Source organism: Malaclemys terrapin, chromosome 7 (genome assembly GCF_027887155.1).
Source record: "Malaclemys terrapin pileata isolate rMalTer1 chromosome 7, rMalTer1.hap1, whole genome shotgun sequence".
NCBI classification, from domain to species: Eukaryota; Metazoa; Chordata; order Testudines; family Emydidae; genus Malaclemys; species Malaclemys terrapin.
The window spans coordinates 113280011-113303874 of NC_071511.1; the positions used below are offsets into that span (position 1 = coordinate 113280011).

General features: G+C 37.6%; 1 protein-coding gene across 2 annotated transcripts in view; it reads left to right on the forward strand.

Moving 5' to 3' along the window:
• Positions 1 to 22429, forward strand: part of PDZD8 (PDZ domain containing 8) — a 132109-nt gene extending 109680 nt beyond the window's left edge. For both annotated transcript variants that reach the window (XM_054033757.1, XM_054033758.1), the window contains 2 exons: positions 15209 to 15371; positions 17786 to 22429. In XM_054033757.1, the coding sequence (XP_053889732.1) occupies positions 15209 to 15371; positions 17786 to 19977 (2355 nt within the window). In that variant the 3' untranslated portion in view covers positions 19978 to 22429. The remainder of the gene's footprint in view (positions 1 to 15208; positions 15372 to 17785) is intronic.
• Positions 22430 to 23864: the final 1435 nt, after the last annotated feature.

The window sequence follows — 23864 nt, forward strand, 5'->3', positions numbered from 1 at the left end:
AATTCTCTTTCTGGAAAATGAATGGTTCTTAGATCAGGACAGTTACAGGCTATGGATGGATGGATTGAAATTTATACTGATTTTTACTATATACATAGTTGAACATAAAAAGAAGAACAGGAGTACTTGTGGCACCTTAGAGACTAACAAATTTATTAGAGCATAAGCTTTCGTGGACTACAGCCCACTTCTTCGGATGCATATAGAATGGATATAGACTAACACGGCTGTTACTCTGAAACCTGTCATAGTTGAACATGTTTTTCTTCTCCATCTCAAAACTTTTTTGGAAAGAAAATGTTTCTGATGTCCCCTGTAATTAGCTGCTGCATCAACATTTTCTATCACAAGAGTCCACAAGAAGTTCATTTCAAGAAGAAGTCCTAGTAGGCCAAATTTAGTTGTCCTGTCTTACACATTATATTAGTGGTCCAAAGTAATTCCCTCAACTTTCTCCCTCTTCTCAATACCCAGTTTCAATAAACCTGTCTCAATATTTGTTGTTAGACTGTTTGCCTGAGGTTTTTGCAAAATATTCATATAATAGCTGAGTCATGTTCAAGTAATATTAGAGGAAGCTTTCTTTCTGTCAAATACATAAAAGGTGATATCAGAGTTGGAAGAAATCAATGTTTTCCATTTTTCAGGGCTGAGGGAAATCATCACAGTGGGGTTTAATAAACACTAAAAGGATGTCAGTGCATAAGAGCATTTTAAGAAGAGCTACATTGGTGTTTCTACTAAATTGCTCTCCATGGAAGAGCTGCATGTTAAACTGAAGGTTTGCTTTTTACCTGCTTCTGACATTATTGTGAAGTTAAATGCGGGTTGCCTGCTTCCTTGTTTGTCTTTAACTCCTCCATTCAACTCCTGTGTAATTGCTGTTTAGTTAGTGTGTCAGCAATTCATGATAATTGCTAAACGGGTTATTTTTTGCACGTCACAGAAACTGTTTTTCTGTACAATTTTTATAGTGATTAGTAAAGCGGAGACTGCTACTGCAAGCTTGTCAGAAATATTGAGGAAAAATAATTTGCAGACCCTCTCTTTGCTCAATGGTGACCAATCAGTCTGACTAGTCTGTCCGTATTTTATTTGGTTAGGTCCTTATGCTGCAGATGCTTAATTTTTCTACTGAGAGTTGTTCCCTTAAAATCAATGTGACTACTAAAGGTAATAAAATTAAACATGTCCATAAACATTTGCAGGAATTAAGGTTTTGGTGAATTATTGCTTGTATACATCTCAATCTAAAGGATAAGATATTCCAGAGTGGAATTGTACCTGCTTATTTTGTAATATACACTTCTTTGTAGTTTTATAGGACATTACAATTTATGGTGATGTACTGCATAGCTGTCCTGATGAACATTTTTAAAAATATAAAAATTCACTGACCACAAAATAGTTTTCATAAAAATAAAGAAAAGTATTAAGGCCTTGATCCTTTAATTGATATCAGTGAGATTCCTTGTGGGTAAGGAAGTCCACCCATGCGCTATCAATTACAGGATGAGTCTAACATCTCATTAATGAAACAATAAAGACATTAAAAAATAAGACTTTTCTAATTTTTGCTAATGTCCCACAGGAAGTGAGACTGGCCAGTGTCTTGGATTGCCTCCTATCTCAGAGAAACCCAAGGTGCCACTTTTGAAAGCTTACTTTTTGTTTTGTATTTGGTGTAACAGTGTTAATGAAACCTGGGTTTGTGCTTTGATAGTTTGTTCTAAAACTGTCTTGTCTTCACCCGGCATTTCTTTATTGGCAGTAAACCATGAATAGTGTACGAACTTTTATTCCATTAATGTTGTCATGTAATTGTTTCATTAAATTTAAACCTGGACACATACAGTTCTTTAAGAAAATCACAACTTTTATTCCTTGGTACTGAGTAGAGTTGGTCAAAACTCAGAATTCCCATGGAACAGAAATTCCAGCATTTAAAAAAAAAGGGGGGGGGGGAGCAAAAATTTAGAAATTTCCTGTGAAATGGAATTTCTGGGGGAAAATCATTTGGAGTTAATCAAAATGTTTCGTTTCAATTAAAAAAAAAGTTTTGATTTTGACTCTTTTATATTTTTAAATGTCAACTGCATATTTTTATTTGATTTAATATTTTTTATTCTGTATTTGTATTTTATTTTTATTGTAAAACTAGGATTTAATAATTTTAAAATTATGAAAGGATAAAATAAAATTAAAATACTGTAGTTGGTGACTGGTATTGTAATTGGTAAATGACATTCTAATTGGTAATTTGTATTCTAAGTGGTTTGCTGGTGGCTGCTTGGCCAGCTCTTTGGTAACTGGTATAACTGGTCATTTGTAATTGATATTTTAATGGATAATTGGTATTGCAGTTGGTAGAATCATAGAAATCTAGGGCTAGAAGGGATCATCCAGTCTAGTCGCCTGCACTCAAGGCAGGACTAAGTAATAACTATACCATTCCTGATAGGTGTTGCTCTAACTTGTTCTTAAAAACCCCAGTGATGGAGATTCCACAACCTCTCTAAGCAGTTTGTTCCAGTGCTTCGCTACATTGACAGGACATTTTTCCTGATGTCCCACCTTAAACCTCCCTTGCTGCAATTTAAGCTCATTGCTTCTTGTCCTATCCTCAAAGGTTAAAGAGATCAATTTTCCACCCTCCTTCTTGTAACAACCTTTTATGCACTTGAAAACTGTTATCATGTCCCCCTCAGTCTTCTCTTTTCCAGGCTAAACAAACCCAATTTTTTCCAGTCTTTCTTCATAGGTCATGTTTTCTTTAATAATTTTTGTTGCTTTCCTCTGGATCTCCTCCAATTTATCCACATCTTTCCTGAAATTTGGTGCTCAGAATTGAACACAATGTTCCAGTTGAGCTTTATCTGTGCAGAGTAGAGTGGGAAAATTACTTCTCATGGAGACATAGAGAACAATTGATCACTGTTGTCTTTAATAACAGACTTTAACAGATTTGAAGACTATCAGGTCCCCCCTCAAATCATCTTTTCTCAAGGCTAAACATGATGGTTTTTTAAATCTTTCCTTATAGGTCAAGTTTTCTAAACCTTTGAGCATTTTTGTAGTTCTCTTCATATATAAAAAGGACATAAAATAAATCTAATATGTAAAATACTATATAATATAAAAACGTAAATTAAAAAATTATGATTTGATGGTGGATTTTTCCCCCATGTTGTGTGTGTGTGTGTGAGAGAAGGCCTGTGCTGTATTGCTCATTAAATACTTGGCTTTAATGTTTTGTTGTTTGCTCCCTTCATTTATGACCAGTGAAGATACGGGATGTTTTTGTGGTGTCAGAGATTGCTCGTTAGATGGAGGGCAGTGAACAAAAAGGGTTAATTTTCCTCAAGAGTTAGTGGATGACAGATTAGGTAGATGAATATCTGCAGAGGATATTAATGTGAGCATTGAAGTACCTCTCTAGAGCCACTGAATCTACTCCAGGAGTCAGAGTAAGGGCTGAACTGACGGAAGCCATGGCCCCAAAATAAAGCAAAAGGGAAATTCACTAAAGACACTGAGGACTGAAGTCTGAATGGTTGTTAGGGTCCAGAAATTCAGTATGACTCTGCCACTGTGTGGAATAATGGATAATGCGCAGTTGTGTATTAAAGTATTAAACCAGGAAATACCATCAGGCAAATTGTTGAGAGCAATCGTGCCCCAAGAGAAATTCCACAGTATTCCTTCAGAAAAAGACTTGCTTGATGAGAGTTGATTTTTTAAAATGGTGTTTTACATTCACTGAACTGGTAACCAGGAATTTGTATGCCTCTGACTGTTGAAGTCTAGTTGAGTTGAAAATTTAGTTGCCAATTTTTAGTTTTCCACAAGTCGATTGGTCTTGCACTTCAATTTTGGTTTTCTTATTGATCAAACTTTCTCTGCACCAAGCAGAATGGGCAGGAGAGTCTACTTCAGGCTAAACCCCACTTGTATATTGGAGAATTTATTATGCAAGTAATTCCAAGGTCATTGGAACCTCTAATTTCCCAGCAGACAATGGGATTCCTTTAGACATTAAGAACAAACATTTTCCATCTTCTTTTGTCTCATTATTTCATGATTTTTATTCTGCCACAACATAGGCATATGAATTTTAATCTAAAAATAAAATTAAATATGAAATAAATAAAATAAACCAATAAAATATTTCAAAATGACTTTTCATTTTGAAACAAAAACTCCAAATCCTCATTCCTATAAGATCGAAACACTTCATGTTGCTGGTTTTGACTAACTTGCATTTAGAAAAAAATCATGTTCTCAAAGAATGTTTCAATTTGATGAATTGACATTTTCTGATGGAAAATTTTCTACCAGCTATATAATACTGCAAATGTCAGTTTCCTTGGGATAGAGGGAGAATTGTCCAGCAACTTAAGCCTGTGGATCTTTGTTGCATGGGTCTTGAAAAAATATTTAGCACAAAAAATTCTACTTTTGGAGATTTGGGCCCAATCATAGAAACAAGGAAAGTTTCAAGTTTTTTAGTCAAGAAACTTTATTGAACATATTCCATAGATATAATTTATTAATTATTTATGATCCATAAATTAGTGTTGCAATGAATTAACATGAAGTTTATTCACAATTTTTAAAGTGAATAATGTAATTATAATTTCCTTAGAATGTTGCATTTAAGCATGCTACCATGGTGAAAAGTGTGGAACTCTACTCAACCTCTGACCATAACCAGCTAGATATTTCTGCTAAAATGATCCGTAGTGCAATAGATAAAAATGATATTTTAATTCAATAGGCGTACTGTATCATTTATTTTCACAACACGAGTGGGCAATGGAGCAGATCAGAGTGTAACAGTTGTTCTGTCCTCAGTTCATTAAGACAGCATTGCATTGGTTTATGTTGAAGAAGCTTATCCTGGCAACTAGTAGGGCTAAAACCATTTGTTTAAATAAAAGGTACCTGTCTTGCAGCCCAGTAAGATTGAATCAGTCTTGTGTGGCATTGTGTCTGATCCTTACTATTCTGCACTTATACAGGAATTGAGTTCAAATATAAAAGAGAGGTTTAAAAAAATGAAGTTGTTATTGTACATATTTCTAAGATGCTTATTCCCATAGTAATCAGGTGAAGTGAAATGTTTAACCAGAAAAGCATGTTAGTTATTTTTTCTCTATATTTTTAAAACATCACAGTCAGTTGTATCTTTAATTAGAAATTAGTAAAATAAAATTACGGGAGAATTCCCATTCCCTAGCCATCAAAAATCATGAAAGACTCATTACGTTACTCTGTCCCACTTTCCTTCAGTATTTCCAAGATTTGTATCCTTTGTTCCTAAGCGTATAGTTAGAGTAAATATGAGAACATATACTTTAGAGTAACAATAGATAAATGGTATAATAATAATAATGCTTGAACTGAGTTTTAAAGGTTTGGGGGTTTTTTTCCTTTTTTTCTTTTGCTTGTTGGGGGAATCTCTCATTTCAATTTCATCTTCAGTGGTGGTTGGATATGTGAGTGAAATTAGTTTTTGATGTTTTGGGGCATTGAATTCATTCTAACCAACAGTTAGTTACTTTCATATCAGTTGGCTAGTTGCATCATATACCTATAAGGCTAATCTAAGCTATCTCAGTATCGTGAACCCACAAGAGAAAACTGAAAATTCTCTGTATATATTGGAATCAGCATTCTTACCTCAGCCTAAAGGGAGTTCAAGAGCCTAGTATGAGAGCACAGCCATGAGTTGCTCATTAAGCCTTATTTTAAAATGAAAGCTTTGATTATATCTTTGTGCCTCTGTTTTTCAGCCTCACTGTTATTGCTTCATATAACTGCGCCTGTTTTGTCTCATCCTCTGTTAACAGCCTATTTAATAAGCACAGTTCAGTTACCTTCTAAGTTCATATATGTTACCCGTCCACTTTGCGTTCTCTGAGTATGCTCTAGTTTCTAACTGCAATTTCATGAAAATATACTTAATTTTTATAACATTTGTGTACCATCTATTGTATTAAATAATCAAACATTGTGAATGTTAAACTATGGACTAATTACCATATGTATGTTTTTAATGGAAAGAATAGGATTTAGAAAAGATACAGAAGTGTTAGCCAGAATTAATCATTTTATTACAGAAACTGAAGAGAAATCTTGCTACAATTTGTAATATAATATACATAAAACAATCAGATAAAATATATTGCTTATTTTTCTGTTTTCAGTTTTCTCTCCAATTTAATTTTTATAAGCATATTTTCACAAAATATCTGTTGACGTGCTAAAGAAAATATAAAGATTAAAGGGATGTTTTTGAAAGGCACAAATTGGAGTTAAGTGGCCAATTGCTGTTGAATTTGGGTAGGATGTGGGCACCTAACTCTCATAGACTGTTTTAGAAATCTCAGCCTAATAAACTAATAACCAACTTGTTTCTAAAAATTGTGCTAAATAGTTTTCTGTAAAGTGAGTGTTTTGAGGGCTGAATTTGGCCTTCGGGATTTAGTCAAATGTTCGTAGAGTTTCCTCCTTGTTCTTCTTTCAGGAGGAGTTTTCTCCACTTTGGGAAGGGAAGGGGATTCACTTGTCTAAACTTGTGGATCTCCTTTATCCATGCAGACTGGATCCCCCTCAAGGGGTGTTCTGTAGTGCAGAGGAGGACTTCAGACTCTAACGACAGTGATTTGCCTCTCTTTGCCCTATAGATTTGGGAGCATGCCACAAAGAGAGGAGAGCCTACTCCCTCCTAACATCAGGATCCCAACAGAGCATCTATTAGAGGGACTTTGTGGGCTGTAGTGGAATCTGAGTGTATGCCATTGCATTGGGATTCCCTGATCTTTCCACAGCCCATTCTGGCCCAGAAATATAAGTTTCTAATCTATTCACAAAAGCAGATGGAACCAGGATGACTGCACTCACTCATAGGAATGAAGAAACGGTAGTTTCAATCCACAGTTTATTTTATAGGGTGATGTGCTGCAACAGTCTTTAATAATTTATACCTACAATTATTTCTGAGGCAGCAGAAAACAAGCAACTACCTCTCAACCTTCAATAGTAATGATTAGTATAAAATCCTTGTATTTGATTCTGTATGTGATTCCCCCACGTCAGCTCTGCATTCAGAAATACTAGTTTTACAAACTTCTTTATACACGTTTCTTTACTTTTTTCCCCTAAAACTACATTATGCTGCACATATCAATACTAACAGTAGTTAGCGGAATCAGCTGTAATACTGTTAACGGATTTTAAAAATCTGTTAAATGCTTTCAGCTGAGATAAATTAAGGAAAGTGATAGCTGTGTTTGGACAATTTGTGACATACACATTTGCCACCGTAGTGACAACAGCTAAGCTATAATTACCTCTAATTATAGTAAATGCCACATAGTTAACAATCAATACATATTCCATTGGCTAGTTAATAGGAATTATTTGTAAAAATGCTCCTATTCTTCTATGTGAGGTTAAAAAAAATCAGATCTGCAGTGAACAGCACCTTTGTTAATTTCAAATGTCCACCATTTGTAAAAGCTGATTATTTGGCCTAAAGGGCCAATACAGCAACAAAAGACAATGTCAAGTTTCCGGGAAACCTATACAGAGCCACTGAAGAGGGATTTTTCAGAGCCTCTCTACACTTAGGTAGAAGCCAGACATATTTTTTTACATTGATTTTTGTCTTAAAAGAATTTGTACCACTGGTCGTGTGTGTGTGTGTGTGTGTGTGTGTGTGTGTGTGTGTGTGTGTGTGAGAGAGAGAGAGAGAGATGTGAATAGGGTAAAACCGAAGAGAGACAGGAATTCTTCAGTTACTGAAAATTAAATTCTCTTTCTTCTAAATATGTCATGGTATATCATTTTGGTGTAGTTTTAATGTTCTGGAAGGCTAGTCAAAATGACAACATCACTATGCCTGCAAATGTCTAATATTACTGCCCTTATTAGATGAGGTAGTTTTCCAAGTCCACCTTTGTGAATGAGCATTATTCACATTCCTTACATAGAGATGCTTAACTATGTAGCTGTACCCAATTTTAATTCATAAACTGAGCCTTTAAAAGACATGGTTAGTTTATGTCCTACTTATGCTATTACAGTAATATTGAAAACATTTTCCCCCACCTTCTCAGAAGAGGCAGTTTTTGCCCCTATAACAAATTGCAGCTGAGATGGTAGCACATAGACCTCTACCTACATTTGTATAGGTGTAAATCAAGGAGGTAGATGTCCAGTAGCCTCCATTTCTATCTGCAGTTTATGGGTTCAAAATTATAGGTGCAGTATTTGCAGATATAAATTAGATCCTGGTTAACACCTCTTGAGAATAGTTTTAATGATATTAGCAAGCTATGCATTTCTAAGCTGTAAATGTGTAGCTATGAAGTTAAGCATCATAAATGCATTGTTCAGATTTATAAAGATTAAAGAAACACTTTAATTGTTTCTAATTAATGGCTTAATTGGCTTAGTGCCACCTCAATTCCCCTCAGTTCCTTGCAGCTGACATCTGTTAGACTTCCAAAATGACAAGACTTGGGTGGGGAAAGCTCTGAGTCACAGGGAATGTATTTTTTTCCTTCCGTTTACTTCCAGAACATGTACCTATTATTTAAACTGAATAGTGATAGTTAGGGTTATGTTCCATGATGTATTTAGATGCACAAATAGTAGTAGTATTGATGAGCTTCCAAAACCCTTATTGTGAAATCAATGTTCATACACTTTATAGCCCATTAAATTTTGTGTTTGTGACACCACATCACAATGTTTTATTAATTCCAAGCTGAATAAGAAGTTTGTGTTCTTTGTTATATATATATTAAAAAAAACAAAAGGAACAAGTTTTAGTTTGGCTTTTTATGGTGTATTTTTTTTTTAATTCTCTATTCCCATCCCAATGTATGCCTAATCATCAGATGATTTCATGAACAATCTGTAGGATGATGCTTGAGCGGCTGTTTTACATTCATGCCCCTCTTTTTATGATATATTCCAGGATATACCACAATTTAGTGCAGTGGTTCTCTAACTTTTTCATGCTGTGAACCATTTCTGAATATAGAGATCCTCTCATTGACAACGTCCCCTCCGTACCATCTAATCCCATGCATTACTTAAGGAACTATAGTGTGTGGTTACATTGAAAAAAACTAATGATAGATCTAATATTTAATGACACCAAATGAAAATAAACTCACTTTAATACGAGGAGTGCAGCTACTTTTGGCTATAATGGGTTTTGTGCATCTACAGTTTTTTTTCTCCCTGGTGTACGACTTTTTTGTGTTTACTAATAAATGTAATTTCCTTGCATTACCTGCAGCCCCACTGTTCTAATTGCTCTGTCATTTAGCAAGTTGATTCCATCTTTGAGTGTTTCCTATCCGTCTAAATTTGCTGTCATCCACAAATTTGATCTCAGTTTAATTTACACCAAAAAACGTACACAACAAAAAAAGACATGAAGCAGCTACCTGTAACGCACAGAGGTATGGGAGTTCAGTTGATTAAAGAATCCCTGGGAACTCTGAAAGCACACTGGACTGCACTATAACTAGCAGGAAGTGTCACTGTTGATATTTTGGCGGATGCTACACCATTATGTCTTTGGGACCATCTGAAAATGCTCTGCCAACCACTAATTATTCACAATTTAAGAACCATCCCTCACTCATTTGAGCAATAATCTGCATTGACAACAAGACCACTCTGGCAAACTTGTAAAACTGGAAATAGGTGTTCCTTAAATACTTGTTTTACATCTTTGAGTGACAGAAATACCTATCGTATAATTTCAGAGTTATAGAAAAAGTGGCAAGAGATACAAGTATTAATCAGGAGGTTGATTTATCTTTCTTGTGTTTTCTCCAGAGGTTATATTTCCTCTTTGAAACATTTAATATTGTTCCACAACAAGACATTTCTTACACTTCCCTGGCACTCAAGAGAAAGTTAAAATGTAGACACCCTTCAGTTCTTAAGTGCCCAAATGGATCAGACCTGTATCAGCCAAGATAGAAAGCTGCCTTAATCAAGTCTTCAAGATGATAACCTGTTTCATTCTGAAAGAAAGATTCAGAAACATTCGAGCTGCTTAGAGTTTCTAAAAATCTCAGAGTTGCCAGAAAGAAATCTATTCATCTGGTTTAGTTTGGTAAATGAGAGCAGTTTAATGTCTTCAAAAGAAGTATTTGTCAACTTCAACACAGTCACACCAAGGATGAGCTTGATTCATGTTCCAAGGATCTCTCCTTCTCAAATAACTCTCTTTCAAGTACAGTGAAAGCTTTGTTATCCGGCATGTTGGGGGCATGGGGGAAGTGCTGGTAAGTCAAAAATTCCAGTTAACTAAGGGAGAGGGAGCTTGAGACCGGGCTCAGGGCTGGGAGTTGGGGCATGGGAGGGGGTGCGGGGCACAGGCTCTGGGAGGGAGTTTGGGTGCGGGAGGGGGTGCCAGATCCGGGCGGTGCTCACCTCGGGAGGTTCCCCGCAAGCAGCGACATGTCCCTGCTGCTCCTAGGCGGAAGCGTGGCTAGGTGGTTCTGCGTGCTGCCCCTGCAACTCCCATTGGCCGTGGTTCCTGGCCAAGGGGAGCTGCAGAGCCAGCACTCGGGACAGGACCAGCGTGCAGAGCCGCTTAGCAGCATTTGCACCCTCTGGCCCCTTAACTCTTCCCCTAGCTACATAAGGGTGGTGCCACCTCAATTCCCCTCAGTTCCTTCGCACTGCCTGCAGCTTAAGTAGAAGGATTCTTTGTGGTGGTTACCTCTTGCTTCTTTCTGTCTCGTGTTTCTGAATTTTTGTGGTGTGTGTATAGTTAGCAGTTTAGTAGTATTCTTAGGTTTTTATCCTAGTTTTAGCCTGGTGGAATGCGCTCCCCAGGTTTTAAACATTGCCCATCATGTGGGCTGGCTATTCCTAATAGTGACCCCACACACCCTTTGTGCTTATTGTTCCTGGGAGAGGGGCACATTAAAGAAAGGTACTCCATCTGCAAGTAGTTCAGGAAGGGAATGCAAGCGGTGAGGGACTTACACCTTAAGCAGCACCTTCTGGAGCAGGCCATAAGATCAGATCGGCACCACACACCTCTGCAGATCATCTGATCTGGCAGAGCCTTTTGGAGCCAACACGAAATGTTGCTCCATGCTCGAGGTCTGATGTTTCCCCTAAGAGGAATTATTCTCCTTCCTCTGGCCCTCTGAGGAAGAGCTCTCACGAGACAGACCAAGGCCATTCCAGGACTCTGAGAGATTCCTCTTCAACATCTAAAAGGAGTGCTGACCGGCACCATAATTCCTCCAATACTTAGGGTGGAGCGGGGGCCATCTAGTACCACACCGAGATCAGTTGGATACTGTACCAGTGACTCCAGTAACAGGGCATCCGTTGAGTCCAGTACTGACGACGTCAGTGTCAGCACCAACTGTCCCTATGTCATTGGCATAGCAGGTGGCATCAGACCTGCATTCACTCTCTGTTTCTGATTGCTCCTGAATTATTGGGGAATATTCAGCTGCCATGCCTACTGCTTCTGCTGCTGTGCCCTTGGCGCCGAGTGGTCTGGTCACAGTCGTCTCATTTGTCCAGCACCATGTTCTGCATTGACGAAGACTCAAAGTGCAGGGTTGTGGGGGGTGGTCAGCTGAGGTTATGGGGCAAGTGAACACTTTAACCTGTCTGGTCATTCTATGACAGACCTCTGGGTGGCAATTTTGCAACAGAAAAGCTTCAAAAACCAACTCCAACGAGAGACTGCTGAGTTGGAATTGATATGCACACTAGATACAATCAATTTAGGCTTAAATAGGGACTGGGAATGGCTGAGCCATTACAGACATTGAATCTATCTCCCCTTGTAAGTATTCTCACACTTCTTATCAAACTGTCTGTACTGGGCTATCTTGATTATCACTTCAGAAGTTTTTTTTCCTCTTACTTAATTGGCCTCTCAGAGTTGGTAAGACAACTCCCACCTGTCTCTGTATGTGTATATATATCTCCTCAATATTATGTTCCATTCTATGAATCCGAAGGAGTGGGCTGTAGCCCACGAAAGCTTATGCTCAAATAAATTTGTTAGTCTCTAAGGTGCCACAAGTACTCCTGGTTTTTTTTGTGGATACAGACTAACACGGCTGCTACTCTGAAACCATCAATACAGAGATTGTCACCTTTGCTGCAGTAGAGATATAGGGGCTCCTGGCCTAGTACCTGCTGGCCATCAGTGCCTTACCCCTATTCCCAATGGCCTCCTTGGGACATTTCTCAGTCTGCAATATCCAGTTCTTCAACCCAGTCCAGGGCAAGATCTCCAATCCCAACTGCCTCCATTGCAGACATACTCTGAGGTCATTCTTCCTGAGCCAGTTCAACCTGATTTTCTCCTACAGGGAAAGCAGTCCTGCAGTTGGTCTTTAAGGAGACTCGGAGCCCCATCTCCTTTTGATACTGCTTTTGAGTCCCTGAGTGGAATACACATCTGCAGCCCACTGGAAGAAGAAAAGATGGTTACCTGCCTGTACAGTAACTGTTGTTTTTTGAAATGTGTAGTCATGTATTCCACAACCCATCCTCCATCCACTCTGCACTGGAATCTCAACTCTGAAGTTTGGCGTGAAGGAACTGAGCAGGTAGGGCGATGCTACCCGTAAATAGCCAGGGGAGGGGTTTAGGAGTCAGAGGTCACCAGCGCCATCTTATGGGGTACAATGAGGCAAAGTTCTCTGGCTTTGCTGCGCTGAGCATCTGCACACCTGAATGGAATACATGTCTGCACCCACATTTCAAAGAACAACAGTTACTGTACAGGTCGGTAACCGTCTTTTCCAGGAAGTCAACATATGTGTGATCCTAATGCTCAGCGCTTTCTAGAAGGTTCCAACTCAGTGCTTTAGAGTGCATGACCCTTCCAGAAATGGGGATCTATGCTGACAAACTCTCTAAGAACTAGAGGTACTGGTAATTTTTTTTTTTTTTCAAACATCTATCGCACATTATTATTAGTGGTCTGTTTTTATTGTTATGAGGCTAGTATCCAAAAACCATGATCAGGACTGGGGCTTATTGTGCTAGACACTGTAGTCCGTTACCTCCATTTCCATTCCTCCCCATCCACATACTTTTACTGCTCAGAGCTAATATTAAGTCCATTTAGTGATTGTTGCTACCTCACACCGTATTGCACTGTATTAGAGGCCATCTTGTGAAGTACTAGTTTTCAAATAAGTTATCATTACCTTCTTCAAAATGGACTTAGAAATAATCCTGAGACTTTTCTCCAACCACACTTTGACCCTGTTGGAAAAGCAACTCTCAAAATATTATGAAAGCCAAGCTTTCTGAGCAGTTACCTCAACTATCAGGGAGTTCAGGACTAGGATCATAGGTGCCGACTCCATGGGTGCTCCAGGGCTGGAGCACCCACAGAGAAAAATTAGCAGGTGCTTAGCACCCACCGTCAGCCAAGCTCCCCTCCCTCCCCTCACTTCCACTTGCCTGTGGCCCCCGCCGATCAACTCCTCCCCATTCCTCCCACTGCCTCGTGCACGCAGCAGAAGAGGTGTTCCGCAGCGGGGAGGAGGGCTTTGGAGGAAGGGGTGGAACGGGGTCAGCCTGGGGCTGACTAGAGGTTGAGCATCCCCAGGGAAAATTAGAAGCCGGCGCCTGTGACTAGGATAACAGAGCTCTTCTCCTTAGATACCACAAAGCTAACGGACCAGACCAGACCCCAGCCTTTTTCTTCTTACCATGGCATCGAAATATCACATTTTGTTAATTGATTCCAGACTCTATGGGCTGAGGTTCATAATTTTGAATTAGATTTAATAAAGGACTGTAGACCATCAAAATAGATGGCAGAAGGCTCCAAAGAAGTATTAATATAGTGCAATTAAATTTGAAAAACCTGCTAACCCTAATGCAGATAAGATGGAAATCATCCTGGTTTTTCCTGTCACTTTCTTACCAAAGAGACAGTTCGTTCGTTCTTGTCAGTCTCTTGCCATCAGTAGTCGTCTTCTAATCCTGTAATATGCAAAGCTACATAACCTAAAGTCACTCTGTCTATGAACTTGATGACGTGAAAAGTGTATTACTGTGTCAAGTCTCTTTCCGTGGAATAGGCCTTTTATAAAATTTCTATACTTTCTTCCAAAAATATTTCTAATAAACTTTTCTATTTGTTTTTTTTAATCCTGACTGAATAGCCTATTGCTAAGCAACACTTATACTAGTATTGTCTCTCACGTAGAATGGAATGGGAGGAGCTAATTTTTATAGGCAATTAGATTATTTATTTGCATTACAGAAGCGCTTAGAGACGCCAGGTGAGACCAGATCAGGGCCTGATTGTTCTAGGTGTTATACATATTCATAGTAGGAAACAGTCGCTGCCCTGACAAGTTTACAGTTTTAGCATTCAAAACAGGCAGCATAGACAAAGAGCATGAAAGAAAATATTATCCCCATTTTATAGCTGGAGACCTGAAGCAGAGAGAGATTACGTGATTTTCCCAGGTTCGCATAGAAAGTCTGCATCAGAGCTGGGAAGTAAACCCAGATCTCCTGCCTTAACCACAAGACCATTTTTAGGTAAAAGAAGAAAATTAATTGTAGTACATAGCACTTTTATAGCTACAAAGTATGGTATAAAACTTAACTATTTATCAAAAAACAAGACTGCCCCGAGTGTCATGACTATCGCAAACGGGCATTGATAAAGCCAGGTATGGGCAGGGAAAGGATCTCATAAGTAATCTGCTTCATATACAAAAGCCATTTTATGATATTGAGCAAACCAACACCCACTCAAAAGAGGAGGATAAACTCCAGACCGTTCAAACATAGACAGTTGAATAGTGACTCAGGAAAAGGGGGGAAGGGGGGAAACTGCCTACCTAAACTCAGTAAATTGAAAGCAAATAAAAAAGTTTCCTTTAGAGGATTTCTGCAAACAGCAGCTGTGTCTCAGTCCTCGAAAGAAGCAAATTAAATTTCACTCCTTCAAGCTGAGAGACTAGACATAGGGGAACTTGCAATGTTTCAAATGGATAGAAAAGCACTTTGGCAGAAGTACAGTACATAGCCAAATGGTTCAAATATAATGTGTTACATACAAAGTAGCATCCTAAAAGTGAATGGTTTTGGTGCTCTGTTACCTCTGTTTCTTACACTACCACTGTATTCCAATAAACTTAACTTCTTTTCTTTCCAGGCAGAACTAATTAAAGGGAATTTACAAAGTGTTGGACTCACTCTCCGTCTAGTGCCATCTAAGGAAGAGGATGGAGGACATGTTGTTGTTGAAACTGTTACACCAAACTCCCCTGCTGCAGCTGCTGATCTTCAACGGGGAGATAGACTTATAGCAATTGGAGGCAAGCAATCACGTCATTTGTTTTTTAAAAAAACAGTTTGTCGTTACAAACGAGCAGTAATCAGTTTTATTCAAGTAAAATGTTGTTTAAAACCGCAACAACAGCAAAAACCAGTCTCCTATTGTTACATTAGCTTTCGTGTATTTATGGCCACCTAAGATGTATAATTTAACTGTGACCCATTTCCTTGCATATTAAAACATTTATTCTATACCTGATGTAAATCCAAACAGTTGAAGAAACATTTAAAGTGTAGTTGTACTCTTCACAGCTCTAAAAACAGCATCGTGGGGTTCCCTGTTCATGGTCTTTTAATGTTTTACTATAACATCTGCTTACTTAAAAGGCAAAATAGAGTATACCTCTAGCCCGATATAACGCGACCCGATATAATATGAATGCGGTAAAGCAGCGCTCCGGGGGACGGGGCTGCGCACTCTGGCGGATCACACCAAGTTCAATATAACACGGTTTCACCTATAATGCAGTAAGATTTTTTTTGGCTCCGAGGACAGCGTTATATCGAGGTAGAGGTGTAGTTCTGTCTCCCAGGCCTGCAAACCCAGTATTGGCTCTGAAGTGCTAACATGAGTGTGAAGTTATTTCTGACCATAAAATAATCACATACAACTCAAGTGTGACCCAAGGAGATTTGTTGAGTATGAAAGTACCATTTTTATATTGGGAGCTGTAAGTTCTCATCATGTCTGACCCTCTGCCCACTTTTATTTAGGAGCTGAAATATTACTTAAGAGTCTAACTTTAGGTACCCAGATTTGCAAATTTTAGCTAATGTTAATTGAAAGTTTAGTTGCTGCATAAAAGCCATGATGTATCCTTGATCTTTGTGCAAACCTCCCTTGTCATCACTGGGAATCCTAGTGTGGATTGAGGGTAGTATGTTGTCCTAAAATAACACCTGGGCTCACAGATCATAGTTAAAAATGGAATTCAACTTTCTTTACAGGAAGACTTTGACACTATATGGACCATATCTAAATGGACTGTATAGCTGCTCTTTGTCCAACAGAGACTACTGTGGTATTAAACCGTGGTCAACCACTGATTCTAGTAACCTCTCTATTTCTTTTTAAAATAGTTTACTAGATGATGTTTTTGTTAGTTGTTGATTGAAAATCTGAAAACAGTCCATTTATTTTGCATATTTATTATCTTCATAATTATCAGAATGAGAATTAAGATGATACAGCTGTTAGTTATCTCTAAATAGATGTGTAAATGTCAAGTCTAATTGAAGTGAAAATGATCTATCCAGTTATGGTAAAATAATGCGCTGAATTGTTCAGATTGCTATGGCAAGCAGGACAAGGCCTTGATCACAGAGCCAGAACATCAGTCACCATTTACTCTTTTCCTGAGACACACCAAATAAGTCAGACAATTATTTAAACCATTTCAGGTCACCAATAACACAATTCCATGCTTCAGCAGTAGGGCATGCTCGGGTTTCAGACAGAACCAAATCCTGAATCAAATGCCCGTGTACTCAAGTACAGGAAAGACATCCAGTGATTCAGACCACAGAGTCTACTTCTGTTGATGACCCTATGGAATTCTAACAATAAACTGATTTACATTATAGTGTTAAACTAAACAACAACAAGATCCTGGGCCCTGCCTAAATTCTCATTGCATTGCTCCAGCGGTCTAAAAGGGACTTCAAGCTGGCTCAGACAGGCAGCTGAAGAATGCCCCAACAGAATTCTTGCCTGGCATGAAGCTGGTATAGCCCACCTTACATCACCCCTGGACTTCACTGACTTCAATGGGACTATTTATATACTTAAATTAAACACATCCTTAAGTACCTGGCTGAATCAGGGCCTTACAGCGATGCTTAGCTATCAGTCTAGGCTATGCCTGGGGGTCAGGATCAGGAAAAGAGGTTGCTTAGAGCCGTCTTCACCTCCTCCCACCATTGAGCCCAACTGAGATTCTTGGCCACTGTGCCTACATGCTGCTGTTAATGTACTGGTGCTGATCTGTTTGTTAGCCTAACACTATCTTTATTATTTTAGCTATGCATATTTCTAAGACAGGTACCCATCCTTCTAGTGTCTGGGTGCTAAATACTACTAAAAATCCCCAGTATGTACCAATTCATTTTTAGTTTCATAGTAAACTGTTTTTTATCAATTATTCTTTTTCCCCCGCACCAAAACTGTTCTACTTCGGTAAGAATAATGAAAAGAATCCTACTATTATTACCTTCCAGTTGGCATCTTTTTATCATAATAGCTTGACTGTTCCCCTTTATTAATAACAATATTACTAAATATTACAGATTTGAATGAATTTGTGTACTGATTTTGGACACTGATGTTATTTTTTGCTTTCAAGTTTGCTAATTTTTCTTTCTTTTCTTTTTCTTTTTTTTTTTTTTTTTTTAATAGGAGTTAAAATCACATCGACTGTTCAAGTGCTAAAGCTTATCAAGCAGGCTGGCGACAGAGTTTTAGTGTTCTATGAAAGGCCCGTTGGTTATAATCAGCATGGTGCAGCACTGCAGGATGGTTTTGGACAGTTAGAAGACCCTGCTTTTCTGGCACACCCAGAAGAGGAACAAACTTGTGTTTCAGCAGATGCTGATAACAAAGAACTGGATTCAGAATTTGAAGATTTAGCTTGTGAGATAAAGTCACCTGAGCTCAAAGAAGAGATGCCAACAACTCAGAGTCCCAAACGTTCTGTAGTAACATTTGCTACTAAACCACTTGGAACAATATCTCCAATTCTAAATCGCAAGCTGCATTTAGGAAATTATCAGACAAATTTAAAAACACAACCAAAAGATGGAGTCAAACTGGTAGTACCCAAAAATTCCGAGGACACATCACAACAATCAGTTAGACCACCTCAGGGGAGCAGTACTAAACCTCCTGTACCACCTAGGCCACAAATTAAACTTACTTTGCCTTCTAGTGAAACTCAAAATCTGTTAGAAACAGGAGACATATCTTCTGAAAAACCAGAGAGGCCTCCTCCACCTGCAAACAATGGAGATAAATGCACAGAAAAGGTAACAAAAAATAATGATCAATTGGAAGACCCAGCGATATCAAAACCAACAGTAACAAAACCAGAAATAGTAAAAGATACAATTTCAGAAAATTCACGTAGTTCTAAGGAAAGTGATGACCATCACACATGGGAATCACCAGAAATTCCTTATCGCAATCGACAAGGTCGATGGGCAAGGATAAGGGCATCCTCCTGTATATTTGAAGTGGAAGGATACCATAAGTACCTTAATGTTGCACTTTGGTGCAGAGACCCTTTCAAAATGGGTGGTCTTATCTGTTTAGGACACATAAGTATAAAACTTGAAGAAATTGCTTTAGATTGTATAGCTACATCATCCATGGAATACCTTAGAACACTTAGATTAAATGCTCCTGCGCCTAAAGCAGCAGTCACTAGAACTGCTTTGCGCAATTTGACAGTGCATAAGGGATTCAATGAAAAGTTTTGCTATGGCGATATAACTTTACACTTTAAATATCTAAAAGAAGGGGAACCAGAAGACTCAAGTTTTCTGCTGGAGAAAGAAAAGGAATATAATTTGGTAGAAGAAGTTCATGCACTTCAGAAAGAAGATCCTTATCTGGGACAAATGATTTTTACGGAAAACAAGCATAATTTTCAAGATACTCAGTTCCAGAATCCAACCTGGTGTGACTATTGCAAAAAGAAGGTTTGGACTAAAGCAGCTTCTCAGTGCATGCTCTGTGCTTATGTTTGTCATAAAAAATGTCAAGAAAAATGTCTAACTGAGACCCCATTTTGTGTAGGAGCTGAAAGGAGACTTGACCGAATTATGGGAAGTTATAGGATAGATGGGCAGGAAGGTCCTCAAGCTGTATCCTCTCGTGTTGATTCAGAATCTAAATCTGTGAACAAAACCACAGGTTTAACAAGACATATCATCAACACAAGTACCCGTTTGTTAAATCTTCGTCAAGTCCCTAAAGCTCGCCTTGTTGAGCCAGGGATGGACGTTGTAGAACCTTCACCAAAGCACACTCCAAACACTTCAGATAATGAAAGCAGTGACACTGAAATTTGCAGTCCAAATAGTCCCTCAAAACGTGCAGTTAGCACAGGGATAAAGTTAGCAAAAAAGGAGGGAGGACTAGATGACAATGTCTTCGTTGCAGTAAAAGAAATTGGCCGCGATCTCTATAAAAGCTTGCCTACAGAGGAAAGGTTCCAGAAATTAGAGTTCATGTTGGATAAACTGCAGAATGAAATAGACCAAGAATTGGAAAATAATAATTCACTCATTCGAGAAGAAAAAGAGACAGGTGATGCAAGGAAAAAAGCACTAATTTCTGCTGCATTGGCTAAATCAGGTGAAAGACTGCAAGCCCTTACACTGCTTACGATCCACTACAGAGCAGGCATTGAGGATATAGAATCTTTGGAAAATGCACCTTTAGACCAGCAATCCAGAAAAATGACTAAATATGCAGAAGACACTAGCACTACAGAAGAAATGGATCATGAAGATGTCAGTGTGACGGAGGCTCCAACATTCAACAGCATATCGGAAGAACCGCTTGACACTCCTCACTCAGTAGACTGATAGTTGCGTATTTGGCTTTCGGAAGAATGGATTGAAAAGAATACTTTGCACTTAATAAAAAAAAATCAGATAAGTCAAAATTTAATTAAACACTGGTACAATGTACATGACCTGCTTCACCACAGTTATTTGCCTGTGTAAGAGTAAGGTTAGTAGAGGTATTTTTCCAGCTACAGTACCACCATTTTGTTAAACAGGCTGGTTCAGATTGTGTTAAAACTACATTTTTGGGTTTATACTGGGAGTTTATTTTTAATAATTTATTTTTAACTTTTTTCTAATTATGTAAGCTAACATTTCATGTTAATGTATATGTGGTGTCCTTTGTGTATTATTGACCTTTTTTTGTTTTTGAATTAGTGATTTGAACAGGAAATTTTTGAACAGGATTTTTGAAATGTTTGATTTCCATTAGATGACGAAAACATTGTGAGCTTGCTGCATGCCTAAACTGATGACAACACAGCAGTCATTGAGGGACCAGGTTTTGAAATTTTGATCATGTTGCATTGATTTATGTCTTCTAAATAGTTGTATATTTTTTGCCAAATGTATCATGACAACACTGTGGCTTTTATTTTGTCTGTTATAACAACTGTCCAGTAAAGGTATTATTGCATATCAAGTTGCTTGCTTTCTATACTTTCGTTAAACACAGGTAACTTTTCAAAAGTTGTGGCTAATCTGAAATATAGTAATGCTGTACCAAACAAAATATTTCCTCCTTAGACCTTTGGGATATTAAACTCTGTTTGAATATAATACATAATTATGTACCAATATTGTTTAGTAATTTTATTGGAGTATTCCAGCAAAAGTAGCAATATTATTTTTATTAAGATAAAAATAGCTGGCAGCCTTATAGAATATAATCACATTTTTAAATGTTGTAACATTTTAACCTATTAAAGGAAAATGGCAGTTCTAAAATGTGGATTTTTAGAATTAGCATTACCACTCTCCTTGCAAAGGCATCCAAGGATGTTTAAGATTTCAAAAGGTTTAAGATTTATTTTGCACTCACAGTGCAAAATAAATTTCATATTTAAACAGAATCACTATATGCTACGTGTCTCAACACTTCTGGTGTCACCATGAATTACAGAACTGCATTCAGCCACTCAAACAGAAGAAACAGTTTGAGCAAAAAGACCACCTTATTCAGCAAAGTATAACATCTTTGCATTGGATCAAAACAAATAAGTCCAGTTGAGGTGAGGAGGAATTTTGGCCAGCACTTTTTGAAAAGAACCATCTGGTCTTGTGCTGTGTGTAAGTTTTGGATCCTAGCATCGTCTGGCTAAGTATGATATTCCTATTGATTTATTATAAATGTGTCTTGAGGTTTCATCTTGTATATGTAGATAGACCATATATTGTTTTCATCTTTATTTTAGGTACTGTATTGTATCATGGATTGTAGCAAATAGGCCTTTGTGCAACAACAGTGACGCTAATACAGTTAAATTGTTTGTTTTTTTGTTTTTTAATGATTTTAATTGGCAGGCAGGCACTAACATAGTATTCTGTTCAATTTGTCTCTCAATTTATTTTGTGATGGACAAAAACAAAAAAAACAATAGTTTTAGCAGGAAAAACCTATTTGTACTTTTAAGTAAAACCAATTACTTGCACTCATGCAACACCCTTTTTTTGTGAAGCTTTGGGGCACCTGATGATTATTTAGCTGATGTGTGGAAAACACTATCCATGCTCAAATAGGCATGTATTACACTTTTTAAAATTCTGCTTCAGCAAACAGTCTCACAAAATAAAATCCTTTTAATGACTAAAATAGTTGTTTAACCCTCTATTTGATTAAAATGTGTATTATATCTTTCACATTTTATTTTTGATTAGCTCACCATTGGTGGTAATCTGGACTAAATCTCCATCAGTGTTAACTCATTATGGATTACCATAAGAGCTTTCAAATATATCCAAGTAAATCATTAAACTCTGCCAGGCATGAAGTAGCTGCAGAAATAACATAAATTTGTGTTTTTCACAAAAACACATTCAAGGTTTTAAATGATATAATTGTGTAATACATTGGATATGAAAAGCTGGATATAACTTTCTTCATATAACACTGCTAATGATGATTGTAAAACATAAAAAAATGTAGTGCAATATTTTTAAATATGTTGAATGGGGAGGGGAAATAGTTGTATTTGAGTCATAAGGAAAACATAAAAATTTTATCTGGCATTAATTACAATAAACACTGACTCTTGAGGAAAAGCTGTAATACCACATTCCTAATGTAATCTTTGCTTTCCTGTAAATAGCTGAAAATAAAGAATACCACAGAAAATGAGAATATATTTGACTTAGTGATATGTAGCTAGGTGGCAGCTACACGTATTTACAGAAACTCTGCCTGATATGATTTTGTTGGCTATGATTTTATCATGAGAACAAGCTTTAATAAAATAGTTTTGCTAAATTATCAGTTACTTCTTTGCACTGTTAAACTACTGCAATGCAATATTTTAAAAATATTACTATTTAAGGTATGATAATTTAGAAAGCACAGTACCTTTTGGGGGGTGGGGGAGAATACATGTTTATAGAAAAGTAAATTACTGATTGCTGTATAAGCCTTTATTGCATTCTCTGTATTTAGGATATGCATTTTAATTACACTCAGCACAATTTATATGGAAGTTTTTCAAAAACATTGGGCCAAATAAATACATGGTGTAACTTTATCAATGTTTGCAGCGTGCCTAGAATAGCAGGACTCACATCCTTGATTAAGACTTCTGGGCACTGTACAAATACTACTACTTCTAATTATGGTAATGACTATGTCCAGGGAACAATCTGACTCACTCTGTTTAAGAATAATTCTGATCTATCCTATATTTTTTCTTCCTTGTGCTTTATTTTTTTTATTCCCTGTAACATTTTTTTAAATAGAATCCTTGCAGTTTACTAACTCACTTTAGCTGTTCCTCCTGCTAATTTCCCATCTGTATTCTCCTGAAATGTGTACTTTGTCATAAATAGACAATTAGAACTACAGGAGGAGGAGTAGCACAGCACATAAGCTACTAAGCAGCAAATATTTTTAGGGGAAATAGGGATAGAAAAATATACTAAATGACAGCAGCAGAATTATTCTTAAATAGAATGCTTTTCAAAGTTTCCCATGTGGTTAAAGGTAAATATAATTACAGCCATGAGGTACCATTGGGTTGTTAATACTGATTTTAGATGAAATCCACCTGTTCCAACCATGGCCACAGAAGACCCAAAGTACAGAACCCAGAATTTTCATGGTTCTAGTGTATGGGTTGGGAGAGGGAGAGAGGCCATACAGAGGGTCTCCACTGTCCCCATTGTCTCCATGGGATATGGGTGGGTTGGGGGGGGGGGCAGAGTGATAGGGCACAGCTATGATATGTTTGGATATACTGACTAGAAACCCCACAATGAGGGGATACACAGGCCATAGTCGGCTTGTTCTGCACTCTGCTCCTCGCTTGAAGAGGACTGAGCTGACCTCCTGAATCTCTCCTCATGGGTCTCTCACACAAAGCTCATTTACTTGGAATTTGTATAGCAATGTGAATGTCCCTCTTAATTTTCATTCTTTTTAAAAATTTGTAATTGATCAAGAAAAATGCAAAAATAAATCCAGTGAACAGGACATTCTACCTTTTTCTCGATATGCCCTTCTAAATGTAGCAACTTACATTATCTAAATATGAACATAAACAATACACTGATTAATGCAATTGGTGATTGCACTTCATCCAGATGAATATACTGTATGCTAATTAAAATTTAAATGTTAGTATTATAGATCCAACTTCAGGGCAATAAATTCAACTGAACAATTGATATCAACCAGAAATGTTCACAAAAACAAAGTAAAA